A 15,056-nucleotide genomic window follows, 5' to 3' on the forward strand; every position below is an offset into this window, starting at 1 on the left:
TTTGTCAATGCAAGTGCATGGCAGCCCATCTTTCCAAGTCCAGGCTTTGTAATCTGTTCAGCTCCACATAAAATGGACAGTCCACTCTCCAGTGCTGTCTGGTCTGTAATGACACTAACCTTTAGAATTTAGAATTTCCGCTAGTCCACTCTCCTGTGCTGTCTGGTCTGTGATGACACTAACCTTAAGAATTTCCGCTAGTCCACTCCCCAGTGCTGTCCGATCTGATACACAGTTGTTACTGAAGTCCAACTCTGTCAAAGAATTGTTCTCTTTCAATCCTGCAATAAAATCCTTCACTACAGTGCAGCCTATGTTTTCTGCCCTGTAATGGAAAATAATGGAGTTTTGTCAATTTCTTGCAAGCCACTTTTACACTGACAAAAATATATACATTATACAACTATAGACTCCTTATTTTACACGAATACTTATATGGCAAAATGACTTGTATGATATGTCAAATACTATGAATATGAATTCACATGTGGTCTGTTAATCTTAAAGAGTTCTTACATGAATTTTAACAACATGAAAATAAAAGCAAATAATCTTATTTCATGAGTGATGCCTCTTGCAAAATTACATGATAATAAATTCATTGTGTATATTTAGGAATCTGCAGTATGTGCTTTAACATGAATGACATGAACAATCATTTCTGCATAATAACTTCTATATGGAGTCTATATAATAAACATTCATACTGTAAACCATCTTTCAATCATGAACAAGAAATATCTCCGAGATGCAACCAACCACTCATAAAGGATTATCACAGAATGAAGGCCTGTATTGTAGATTCACCATTTTTCATGTAAACGGAGCACAATTTTTATGTTCCCCAAACAAAGTTTGGGAACATATTGTTTTTACTCTGTTTCTTATTATTATTATTATTATTATTATTATTATTATTCTTTTTCTCCGGTACTTTTTTGTCCGGTAGTGTTCTCAGAAACTACAAAAGGGATCGATATGAAACTTTCCAGGATGATAGTATAGCGTTTGTAGATGTGCATAGTGATAGTCATTTTGTTTGCACGTGCATGCACGCGCGCGCACGTACATTGCAATTTTGGTACAAAAAATGGAAAATCAGAATATTGAAGGAAGCGATATAAAACCTAAATAGGATGATAGTATATCATTTGTACATATGAAAAATAATAGTTATTTTGCCAGCACGCGCACGCATGCGCGTGCACGCGCATTACAAAATTTGTACGCTAACTTTGGAATCAGTCTAACTTTTTTGTTGTTCATTGAAATGGCTTGAAATTCATATCATAGGTAGATAATGAGACCCTTAACTGATTTACATGGTCAAAATTACCAATTTGCACGCGCATGCACGTGCACTTCATTTTGATTGGATAATGCTAAAACGTTTGTAACTATCTTATTTATGAAGCAAATGAGATGATTTTCACAGCATATGTAGACAATATGTGTATCTATATGTTGGTGTAACAAAAAATGCCAACGCACACGCGCATGCGCGTGCAACGTTTTTTAAATGTTCAATTTTTAAAGGACGATAACGTTTTCGTTTCTCATCAAATTCTATTCATATTAGGGGTTTAGATGTATCTTGGTACTCCTTACAAATTGCTGTGGTTAGAATTGCTGCTCAGCACGTGCATGCACGTGTGCTGATTTCTGATTGGACGATTTTAAAATCGCTATAACTTCCTTATATTTGGTGGAAACGTTATGAAATTCATACTGTGGGTATATGATACAAATTCCTGTTGAACGACATCAACAAAAATTCGGAATCATACACGCGTGCGCGTGTATGCACGTGCAACGCTTTCTTTCATTTCTTGGTACTGAAATGACCATATTGAACGTACTACATGTAATTAAAGGCTAAAATAAAATGATTTTTTCCTATAGATTCACAAGGACATCACTTTTTAATTGGGGGAGGTTTGGGGAACATCTGTAACGGTCCCCGTTACAATTAGAACTAGTTTATATTGTTAGTAGAACAAAGATTCTATCTAAAACATAATTTATTTTTTCACATTCACATGTCTTGATACCTCGAATACCATGGATATACATGTATATGTTGAAGTGAGCTGGAAGTCACAACTACATTTTCTTTATGTATTTTTACCTCAATATCTTGAATACCTCAAAGTTATTTCTGGTCCTATCGAGTTCAACATAATGAGATTTTGACTATATTTGATAAATATAGTACGTATATATTATTGATTGGGGATTCTGACAGATTAATGAAAGTAGAATGTAAATATAAGAAATATAAATTTCATTTTTGAAAATACATGTCGAGAGTATGAGCTGTGACTGGTATACTTTTCATGAAGCGTTAAATGCTTTTTGAAGTATGCAAACATGAAACGTCACAATTCATTCACTCATGTAATTTAAAAAATGAAATTTATTTCTTAAATATACCAATTTAGGAAATTGCGTGAAAGCACAGTAATTGTATATATCAGTTGTGACAAACATGTCTGTTTTCATCACTTTAATCCTAAAAATTAAAAATTGTCTAGCTGAAAAGAATTTGGTATACAGTATCACTTAATCTCCTTCACCTACTTGAAAATTGTCAATGACGTATTTGTTTTTAGAGCTGGTCCAACACAGCGCGAGAAATAATCTTTTCCAAAGTTATTATTTGACACGTTGAGGTACGACAAGCTGTCATTGTGACTCAACATCAGTCCAAGGCATTCCTACAAGATCAGAAAAACAGCTGGCCATTAAAAGGTATTCAGATGTATGTGTAAAGGAGCTTGCGTCTACCCAGAGAATACAGGTGCAAGAATTCTTAAAAAGTGAAATTACAGGGTGTGACAATACTATTTATTGCTTATTTATTGATATCCAAAAATGATTCTTGATATCAAACATTTGTACTATGTATTTAATGATATAAATAATTCAATATGAATAATACTAATTCTCATTAATTCAAATTAAAGATATCAATAATTGACAAATCATTCTTATCAATATATACAGGAATATCTAATATCAAGAATAAGAATTTTTGATATCAATCATTACATGTATAAATATGAAATAAGCAATAAAGTATAGTCAATCAGCACCCCATACAAAACCTTAGCAAAATAGCCCACCTTCAATTACAAAAAAAATATATATTTCAATGAATTTAAAAAAAAAAAATATTTCAACAAATTTAAAAAAAGAATACTTAGTATTTCAACACTGTGTATTTTAAATACATAGTACAAACAAACAAATCATTTTCTGACAAATACTCGAGTTCTAAATTTGCTGACAAATACTCCAGTTCTAAATTTGCATGCTAACAAATACTTGAGTTCTAAATTTGCTGACAAATACTCGAGTTCTAAATTTGCATGCTAACAAATACTTGAGTTCTAAATTTGCTAACAAATACTTGAACACTTTGCTGAGACTGCACTTACTGCACTGTTTGTGTCAGTTTTATTGTCGGAGAGATTCAGACACAGAATGGAAGTGTTCGTACACATGGCCAGACAAATGCTGCGGAATGCTTGGGGGCCCATGTCATTATGAGACAGGTCCAAATCCTGTAATTAATAACGACAATCTATATATAAAAAATTATGTACACCTGTAGTTGTATGATATGATTTATGTAGGAAATATATGATGTATAATATACCAGTAGCTGTCTTAATGGGACTATTACATGTGCTTAAATTGCTACAGTTTAATACTTCAAAAACTGTATTTAACAAGAGGCCCATGCGCCACATCTCTCAACTGAGTCACCTTGCCCCATATTTAAAGATTATCCCTACATATCCGCATGTAAGACTTTGATCCCTACTGTGGCCCCAACCTACCCCCGGGAGTCATGATTTTTTCAAACTTGAACCTGCTTTCATGTAAATGTAAACTTCTCTGGAGGAATTGTTCTTGAGAAGATTTTAAAAGAGTTTTTCCCAATATATTTGTATGTAGAACTTTCATCCCTATTGTGACCCCAACCTCCCCCCGGGGGCCATGATTTTTCAAACTTGAATCTGAACTACTTCAGAAAGCTTTCATGTAAATATAAACTTTTATGGCCCAGTGGTTCTTGAGAAGAAGATATTTTAAAGATTTTCCCTATATATTTGTATGTAAAACTTGGATGCCCTATTTTGGCCCTACCCTACCCCCGGGGTCCATGATATGAACAAACTCAAATTTAATTTATAACAGGAAGCTTTCAGGTAAATCTCCTCTCTTATGGCCCAGTGGTTCTTGAGAAGAAGAATTTTAAAGATTTCCCCTATATATACACTTGTGAAACTGTGTTCCCCTATTGTGGTCCCACCCTACCCCTGGGGGTCATGATTTTAAAAAACTTGAATCTCCACTACATGTATGTCAGGAAGCTGTCATGTAAATTTCAGCTTTTCTGGCCCAGTGGTTTTTCAGAAGAAGATTCTTAAATGACCCCACTCTATTTTTGTAATTATCTCCTCCTTGAAAGGGGAATGGGCCTTTCATTTGTACAAACTTAAATCCCCTTCATCCAGGGATAATCTGTACCAAGTTTGGTTTAAATTGGCCCATTATAGTTCTGAGAAAGATGATTTTCCTATATATATCAGCATGTAAAATTTTTATCCCCTATTGTAGCCCCACCCTAACCCCAGGAGCCATGGTCTGAACAAACTTGAACCTAGCTACCCTATTTTTTGCATTTTTATGATTATCTCCTCTTTGGAGGGGTATGGTCCTTTATTTGAACGAACTTGAATCCCATTCACCCAAGGATGATTTGTACAAACTTTGTTTGAAATTGGCTCAGTTGTTCTGGAGAAGAAGTCGAAAGTATGAAAAGTTTACAGACGATGGACAACAGGTGATCTGAAAAGCTCACTTGAACTTTCAGCTCAGGTGAGCTATTAAAAACCACTCTTATAAAATGAATTTGTTAAAGTGCCTTCAATTCAAATGACCCTTGTTCCACCTATACAAATCTACTAAAATTTCATAATCCCAATCCTTATATTTATTATCTGACTTATATAATTACTACTGACCAGCAGGTCTAATTGTGATTATTGGTTGGCCGAGGTAGAAGTCCGAGGTCATCCAATGCCCGACTTCATCATGATCATTTAACAAGTATTTTAAATGGCCTCGATTTAGGATCATAACATGAATAACTTTTAATCATAAGGAAATTTGTGGAAAGGGTTAAAGCTTGCAATATGGTGGTACAGACCTGAATGCTTTCATTAAGCAGTCAATGACGCATGAACTTATATAGGTCAAACATACATCCAAATTACAAATTAGCAGAGCACATATCTGTAGACAATAGATATGTGCTATCAACATCAGAGTTATATTGATATGTAACTTACAATATACACCGATAAAGGACATAGATGCTATATACTGTATCAACTTTTACAATATGAGAGTCAAATTCATGTTGTGGATCATTAGAAGATTAGGAATAATGTTCCATATGAGCAAGTTCAGCTAGAATTTCCCTAGCAATAATATAGGTCTTTAACTATATGCATAATATAGTCTTTAACTATATGTATAATATAGTCTTTAACTATAATATAATATAGTCTTTAATCATTGAAGTATACATACTGTAGGTCAGATGCAGAATCCGAATCACATGCATTATATGAAACATTCAGTGATGTACCAAATGAGCAAGAGTAATGGTTTTTATTCCCTAGAAATCTGGTTATAGAGTACCGCAAATTGTTCATAATACGCCCGTGAAAATATTACATTGGGTGTTTTTCTTAAGACATAATTTGTAGAAATTTGCTTCAGGTAGTATCAGCCATCATAAGGCTGTGACATACTTTCTTTGTGTTGTATGAATTAAGGGTCTTAGCTTAAAACTGTGACATAAGAGGTAGATAGACAAACCAAGAGTTCTGTGTGTAAAATATTTCCCCAAATTTGACCAAGTTCAACAACCTGTAAATATTTAAAACATCAAAGAAAATTTAAAATTGTTGAGAATAAAAATCCTTGCACTATGCACATCTTTAGTTATTTACAAAGACACTAAGCTTCTAAACTGAGAGGAGTTAAAAGGACAAACCATACCCTTTATCAACTATATCATTTCCTCTAAACAGACCAAGTTCAACAACCTGTAATTTTCTCAAAAATCAAAGAAAATCAAAATCCTTGCCACATTAACATCTTCAATACCCATACAAACTCTCCATAAAACAAAATGGCTGTCATGCACTTGAAAATTGTGAGAGTAGTTAACCAGACAAATTATGTACCCTCCATATATCACAATAATTTCCAAATAAAGGGGTAAAACTCCTGCAAAATAGGTCGAAATGGATTAAATTGCAACATGATCTAGAGTGATCCACAAAGAAGCTACATAGTAAGTTTATGCATGATATGTGACAGAGAAATGAAATTAGAAACAGAAAACCTCAAACAGACAGATGGACAGACGGATGGAAAACCATAGACATCACTGTACCATAATACGTCCTGTCTAAAGATGGGCATATAATAATATAGGCCAGTACTTTAGTCAGATTGCAGAAGTACAGATGGATGAACATGGTGATTTCTGTATAATTCCCTTATGACTCCATTGAAGTTGGAATAAGAATTATAGTATCTCATGTGATGAGCAGTAAACATACACCTTTCCGGTTTCTGTAAGACTGCCACATATTTATTTGAGATACTGACTAATGTTATACACAGGGGTGGAATCCAGGATTTGCAGTTAGGGGTGCATGTATGAAGCTCAATTCAGGCTACTGAGTTACGAAGCGACAAAAGTGGGCAGGTGTGGGAATGGGATCATAGTTTTTCAAACATAACCTACATCAAAAATTCACTTTAATTAATAGCACAGGAGATCTCCTATAAGATATACTCAAAGATAAAAGCATTTAGTCCCACTCAGACTTTTTTAATTCATAACAAATTTGGTAACCATATAAGAAATTCAGGAAAATATATATGTTTAAATTTTTCATGGTCAACTCAACTTTCTTGATGTAACATATTGCCTTCTTTTCACTTCAAAAAAATAAAATAAATTCTTCTCTTAATGTGATCTAATCATATGTGAAGGACTCACTCTGACATCATCCATATTGCATACTTTATACACAAATATTGTAGTCATCACTTTGTGTGATGATGTCAGACCTCTTGAAGGATAACATTCTTTGTGATGATGTCAGAATATGTCCTTCACCTGTGACTCACCTTGATAATTCGACTCATTAACTGTAGATACAGGAAAACCAAAATGCTATGTATGATATGTTCTATATAAATGTAAACTACAATTTTGTCCATTTAAAATTGTTTTATATTATTTCTATATTTCAGATTCTTAAGATATCTAAAATTTGCTGATTTTTGTGGGTGTGCTATTCACTAAAAGATATGACACGATATAAAGCAAATTCAAGTATCACATCAAAGGGCCTATATGTTTCACATAACTCCCAAAGCTTTTCTAGGAGAAGATTAAAAGCATGTGCAATGTTGTCCATTCAGATTTTCATCAATTTATAATTTATAGTATCAAAAATCATTTCCAAAATATTCAAACACATATACTATCAATTACATTATTACTTATTGAATAATCATCAAATGAATGCCAGATTGGTAGATACCTGTAAATTGGTCATTTTCGTGAGGAGATCATACAGGGAAATTCCTTGTGGAAGTGCTCTCTGCAGACGGAGAGTGGTGACATTTTGAGTGACTAGTTTCATCAGACTTTGGCTCTTGATTAGTAGACAGGCTGAACTGATGGCATCATCGAACAGTTGCTGGTCCTTGTGTACTTCTGGAATCAAACGCTCTGTAGTGCCAGGGGCAGTCCCTTCTGATTTTGTCTGGAAAAGACATTAATATACATGTATATACACCTTCCATTATTCCTAGACAAACTGTTATGATTTATATGCAAATTATTTGCTCCATCTTCTGAAAGACTCTGGTTTATATTTTATTATACAAAATATAGATCATAATATATCATCCAAACTATACATGCATCCATTACATATTTTCTGTTCAATGTTATATTCAGTTTGAAAATTTTAAGTTTGAAATGTTGATAATTTCCTAATTTTTTTTACAATAATACAAGTAAATATAAAATGGGGACAACCAAATTAATTAAATGAAGAACCCAAAGACCTGTTAACGATTTTGGATTTAAATTCCATGTAAATACTAAGTGGAGTCAGTATACTGGGCATTGTCTATCAATAAAAATTTGCAGAATGATTACATGCATCAAAGATTATCGACTATCAAAGATTTAAATATCAACTACACTCACTGTCATTGCTGTCTCTGTATTATCGTTTTCCTTGTCTTTCCCCAGACTTGTTGTCACCTCTTCTGTGGCACTAGCTGGTCCGGGCTTTTCTGTAAGTTTTTCACTTTCCACCTGTTTATTGAGCTGCCCGGATTCAGCTTGTTTTGGTGCCTCTTGTTTATCTGAAGATTTTTGACTAGCTGACTGAGATTCTGTAGGTTTCTGATGACTGGTTGATCGTCCACTGTTTACATTAGTGTCTTGGGGAGCAGTTTTTGATGGAGACTTGGATTCTTCTAGTTTTTGATTGGTCAACTGGCCACCACTCTTTACATTAGTGTCTTGGGGAGCAGTTTTTGATGGAGACTCGGATTCTTCTAGTTTTTGATTGGTCAACTGGCCACCACTCTTTACATTAATAGTGTCTTGGTGTGCAGTTTTTGATGGAGAAGATTTCGGATTGTCTTTGTCTGATGTTCCAGATATTTGAACTGCTGGGGCTTTACTGCCACTACTTCCCATATCTAAACCTACACAAAACACCTTCAGAATCTGCAAATCACATCTTTAATTTTGTGTTGATTCCTGCATGGTTGAGCTAATTGTAAAATTTATAGATTGGAGGTTTATCTGGTTCAGGAAATCACTATTTTTTAAAATGATATTTTTTTACAATCCAAAGACACTGTATAAAGATATAACACACCCGCATTATCTTATGCGGTGCATTTTATACATGTATAAATGTTTCTGTTTGGATATTTCCAAGATCTAAAAAAAAAATTTTTGAATGCGTTTTCAATTCAACGTTATCGCGGCTTATCGCCTTTTAAAACAATCAAAGTTAGACCTATGAAATTGGTAAACATGTTAATGTGGTGAAAAGTTATCGCATTTTCAGCATTTGATCATTCAAATTAAGTTTGAATAAACCATGTATCATAATTCCAGTTGTCAGACAGTCAAACTGTTTGCATCGTACAGTTGTGAGTATCATGTCACAGTTGTAAGATATCAAACTCGACAACGTCGGAAAATTATCTATTTAAAACAAACTATTACATAACATTACCTAGTCTTTATAGTTTCTACAGCTTGAAATTTCCAAATCATCTGTAAAAACGACATCGGCCACGGCGTCGCAATTACCAGGGACACGAATTCCGATCCCCGAACCCGATCTTAAACAAAACTGGGATGGCATCGCTGGTCAAGCTGCAGTTCTGGAACTCCCCGGTCGTCAGACGTTTATTGTGGAGTGTATCTAGAAAAAAATGTAATTCTAACATCAAATCTTGTGAACAAACACATGTTCAGAGAAATAGCACGACACTACAATATTTATAAATTTTTTGTTCGATTTGAAACGATCGATCTACGGGGGTTTAAGATCGCTCTGCAGGAGTGGCGACAATAAAATCCGTAGTCCGAAATATCTGACGTTTTCCTGGCTTTCGTTATGATTTTGATATTTACCGTGCCAGAAAAACGTTGTCCTGGCGCGGTAAATATCAAAATCATAAAAAAGCCAGGAAAACGTAAGATATTTCGGACTAAAAAATCCGCGGTGCTCTTTTGATTTGAACATATTTCATTGCATATTCAAAAGGTTCGTACACAAGTTCTAACAACTTACGAGATTCTCACCTAGAACTAAATGATAATAATATTGTCCAAAAGCACGATCATAGACAAAATAAATACCCTAATTATACATGTATATATAGATTTATATAACGTAAAATATATTACTATCATGATAATCTGCTGTGAATAGCATTGAAAACTTAATTAATTTGCTTTTAATTTCAAACCCACAATAAAATCCACGTATCAATAATATAGATAATTCTTGGATTTGAAAGAGATGGTTGAATGTCATATTTCTTTATTGGTAGAGATTGATAGGTTGATACTAATGATAAAATTAACCATTGATTTTTTTTGATTTTTTTTTTTTTTTGTTGTTGATTTTTTTTAAATATATGTTTATGATGAAGCTTTCATATTTATAAAACATATTAAACAAGATGTGTTTGTGAAACACAAATGCCCCCGATAATGGCCAATTCTAAAGATGGCCAATGTCACAAGGACAAATATCTTGGCGCATGTACCAGTAGAAAAGTACGTCAAACTCCAACGTCAAGGGTAAAAAAAAAAATGCTTGTACCCACGGAAAGGTCTTGCCACAAGGAATACTCATGTGAAATATCAAAGCCCTAGCTAGCACTTACTGTTCAAAAGTTATTAGCAAGGTTAAAGTTTCAGACAGAATGACAGACAGGACAAATGTTATGCCCCCCGATCTTCGATCTCGGGGGCATAAAAATCAAGGTAGGAAATCGACCTCGTTTTTGGAGAAATATGGCAATTTTAAATAATAACACCTTTAGTCTGCGATCCCCGCTAGTGCCAATGGATGCGTCAAACCGAAGACATGGGTAGTGATGTCTTAGTGTTGAAAAATCGGAAAATAATTTCATAATCGATCATCATCGGAAGAACTGTATCGATCAATTAATGATCGGTATTTCCATGTAGTTAATAAATGTTTGTTATTTTGGGGGTTATTTCTATTTAGTTTTATGGATATATGCAGCAAATTTGATATGGATGAAAAGTGGAGGATAAAGATCTACAACAATATTTTGAAAATTAAGATTTTCAAATTTACTTTACTAAAGTAAAAAAAAAAATGCAGTTTTAATAGACAGCAATCTGAAAAAAATTAAAACTCCTGCTGGTCTCAAACCTGCGATCTACATAGTTCAGCAGTCGACGTGCTAACCCAGTGGCGGATTTAAGGGGGACGCAGCCGCCCCCGCCCCCCTAAAATTTTCAAATTTAAGGTAAATCGTGGTATCTTGTATAAAAAAATGTACCAAATGATAAAAGAAGCATTAATTTTTTCACTCCCGGAGAAATAAATGAAAAAATCTTTTGATTTCTTGAATTACTTTATTGGAAGAACTTAATTTTTTCCAAAAACTCTTAAAATTTGCGTCATTTTATTAATTTCACTTTATCAAAAATGATAGAAAATAGTACAAATGACTAAATAGGAGACATACATGTATTTCAAGCCCTATAAAATCCAGGAGCTTCCGGGGGCTTCGCCCTGGACCCACTGGGGGCCTCAAGGCGGCCCCCAGAATCCTTGCCTCATATACTGGCGCCCTCCGAAACCGCAATTCCTGGATCCGCCCCTGTAACTTACTCAGCTAGGCAATGAAACTGGAAATGAAGAGAAATATTGCTCATATTTTCAGCCATGTTTTAAAAGGAAGTTAACCAGCATGACGATGTACAGAGTACCTCCTTAAAAATGGAGGTCCCCTGTCACGGCAGGTATTGACACGATAAAGAACTCTAACTGCTACAGTCCTGAGCGCTAAGCATGGGTCTAAATTTGATGTATTTCGCCTACAACTGGTGACGTCTCAATATGAGTGAAAAATCCTCGACGGGACGTAAAACAATCAATTCGGATTTGAGCATTTTACCCATCATAGCCGTTAACGGCAACACGGGCTAACAGCTCAACTATGACAAACGTGACTAACATCTGCCTCTCCATTGTTAACTCCCCATATTATATAGTGATCAATATATATATCAACCTACATATGATGTTAATTCTTACCGCGGTCGCATCCGCGAAAGACTGTTCTACGTATGATTAACCAACGAATAAAATCAATGTTGCAGGGATTTACAGTCTCGCTTAAAGTCAGCATTTCGCACACTCCACATACACCGTTGGCAGCACTGGGCGTCAAGTCCGGCACTTTGGTAAACAGGGCCACAATATATACAACTACCCATCCATATAATTTGAATGCGGGGCACTCAGGCCAATTTTTTTTTGTTTTAATTGGTTTACGGATTTCAAAATTTTCAAATCCGTTCGGAGGAGGTAAAAAAAAAAGTTCAAATGACAAAATGCTAAGTAATAAAAATTAACTTGATTTGAGGCCAATGTTTTATTATCAACTTTAATATTCTCTTCACTGTCAACTTAAAACGGTGGTACATGTATATACTAGCGACTATTGTGCACCATGGCAACAATGCTGTTTCCTTCAAAAATGTTATTTGTTTATTAAATTAACTTTCTATCATTATCATATGTCCATTGTTTACCGTTTAGTTATGTAAATTCCAAAATAAAAGAACCACATCGTTTTTCCATTCAAACCTTCAATTCAAAAGATGGCATCCGTGACGTATATAGGGACGCACTAATCACCTGAAGTACTAAAATCCTGACTGACCTTACCAAGTTTATATTTTGTCTAAAAATTTACTTTTAAGTTTTAAAGTCTTATTTATGAAGTCAAGTCAAGCTATAAATAAAATTCATGAACCCTATAAACATTTATTAAAAAATTCTGAATTTTATATAGGTCAGATCAATTTATTGTTGGTAGTTAACAAATTTTATACAATGAATGAATTCAATAATCATGTTAAATATGTTTTCAACCTCCTTCAATATATGAAGAATTACACATATTAATTATGAAAAATATTTCTTTAAAATTCATTAAGAACAATTTAAAAGTGTATCCTCGGCAAAATGTATGCATGGTAAGGTCAGGTAGGGTTATACTTGTTTAGGTTATTAGTGCAACCCAACGTACATCATGGATGCTAGCTAAAAAAAAAAAAAAAAAATAGAGAGGGCTACATTATTGCAGCTACATGGATGCCATCTGAAAACAAGTGTTTGTTTTTATTTTGGGATTTACATATCTAAATGGCATGCAATGCATAACTAATGCTAATTAGAAGTTAGTTTCATAAACAGATAACTTATTGGAAGCAAAAAGCATTGTTACTAAGGTGCAGAATAATTGTTAACACCGGCTGAAGTTGACTGATATTCCACACATTACTCATGAATAATGGACTGTCCAGAGATTTCAACGATCGACGGAGGCGTCTGTCCAAATATCCAGTCCAGCGGAATCTATTTTCTTTTCTTTCTTTCTTTTCTTTTTTGATTTGTTGTTGTTGTTTGTTTTTTGTTTTTTTTTTTTTTTGTTTTTTTTTTGGTGAAAACGAAAAATTACAGCGTCGGAAATATAATCAAAGTACTGAAAAGCGCTAAGCTGACTTTATGAATTCTGTATGTAATGTTAATGAGCAGGAACAACATTAAGAAAAGGTTTATGCATTCTTTATTTTCGCATAACTAAGTAGTACATTTTCTGTAAGAAAATAACAAATATGGATTAGAAGGCGCAATGTCCTGAAACTTTTCATCACGTTGAAATATAAATTTTATATGATGTTGTTAAAACAATGGTCACTATGATAACTTTGATCCCACACTAAACTAAAACCCTGTCCTTGGATCATGAAATTTACAATTTTGGTAAAGGACATATGCCCTTATTAAATATCTATAATCAGAATTTAGTATCAATAGCATTACCACCGCTGCGGTGGTCCAGAGGTAAAGTGTTCGCTCTGTATACGGGCGGTCGGGGTTCGAATCCTGGCCGCGACAGACCTAGTTCGTTAAACAGGTGGTGACAGTTCCACCACCATACTCTCGGCATCAGGTGTGAATGTCACGGGTCCTCGGAGATGGCCTTTAAAACGGATGTCCCGTGTCACAGTAGGTGTGACACGCTAAAGAACCCTCACTGCTCAATGGCCGTAAGCGCCGAGCATAGGCCTAAATTTGAAGCCCTTCACCGGTCTTGGTGACGTCTCCATATGAATTAAAAATTATTGAGAAGAACGTTAAACAAGATACAATCAATCAATAGCATTTAAGGCTATGTTATTTAAATATTTGACAAATGAACACTTTATACCCTGTTTAGCTCCCACCCATCTTCCCAAGGCAACGGTTTCTGATCCGCTCTGCTCCGGTCCCTGGATCATTAAATGCTCTACATGACTATGCATTTTTTTTCTCTTACAGATGTGATGTTATAGAGAAGAACATTTTTGGTAGAAAATGTGAAAACAGTTGTAATGGTGGTTTTCGGTATAAAGTGTTCAATTGTTATTACGCAACTAACTTACTGTTGTGTTCCAGTTAAATAGTGTATGAAATATTTTTAGAATACAACTGAAATGAAACAAATCAATAGTTTGATACATATATGTAAGTCACTTACAATAGAAAGGAACAAACAAACTGGGCAAAAAAGAAAATTACACATAACCACATACACTAACAAATGCCACATGTCAAAACACACCAATAATGCAGGATTATGAAACGCTTTACATCCATTTCATTACCTTACCAGAAATCATTTAAATACACACATAAACATGCATCTGTAAGACTTGTACTACAGAATCCAGTGCATAATTATCTGTAAATAGCAATCAAATCATGAAAGTGGAATTATTTTTTGTAATCAATAAAAGTTATTTTCAATTCAAAATCAGGTTGGAGAGAATCTGAATCCAAATAAGTCCGATAAATACATGTATAACTGAAAACAAAATTTAGGAAGTTATTTAGAAAAGATGTTCATCATACATGTGCAATATTACTTTGAAATTGAATACTGCGTCATCAACAAGAGTGGAGATAGCTCATTTTTAACATGAAAGTTAGTGCAAGAGGATATACTAATTCAAATATGATGATGAATTAGACTAACATATAAGCATGGATTTACATTTAGCAATTGTTTGTTATACGTAAATCTGAAAGAAGAAAAAACCAAAAACACAAGAGTTTGTACACAGGTACATTAAACGCTGTACTCATCAACTT

General features: G+C 34.1%; 1 protein-coding gene across 4 annotated transcripts in view; it reads right to left on the reverse strand.

Annotated features, from left to right (window-relative positions):
- The window catches only part of LOC125659591 (uncharacterized), a 48,872-nt gene extending 39,287 nt beyond the window's left edge, over positions 1-9,585 (reverse strand). Inside the window, exons 1-6 of one of the 4 annotated variants that reach the window (XM_056149445.1) lie at positions 9,375-9,585; positions 8,324-8,900; positions 7,647-7,871; positions 3,441-3,566; positions 2,581-2,717; positions 184-325 (exon numbers count right to left, since the gene is read on the reverse strand). In XM_056149445.1, coding sequence (XP_056005420.1) covers positions 184-325; positions 2,581-2,717; positions 3,441-3,566; positions 7,647-7,871; positions 8,324-8,824 — 1,131 coding nt within the window. In that variant the 5' untranslated portion in view covers positions 8,825-8,900; positions 9,375-9,585. Of the gene's footprint in view, positions 1-183; positions 326-2,580; positions 2,718-3,440; positions 3,567-7,646; positions 7,872-8,323; positions 9,074-9,374 lie in introns of all 4 variants that reach the window. The other 3 variants (XM_056149443.1, XM_056149442.1, XM_056149444.1) reach the window with 3 other exon arrangements.
- Between the last annotated feature and the right edge of the window lie 5,471 nt (positions 9,586-15,056).

The sequence above is a fragment of the Ostrea edulis genome, chromosome 9, assembly GCF_947568905.1.
Source record: "Ostrea edulis chromosome 9, xbOstEdul1.1, whole genome shotgun sequence".
In the NCBI taxonomy this organism is placed as follows: domain Eukaryota; kingdom Metazoa; phylum Mollusca; class Bivalvia; order Ostreida; family Ostreidae; genus Ostrea; species Ostrea edulis.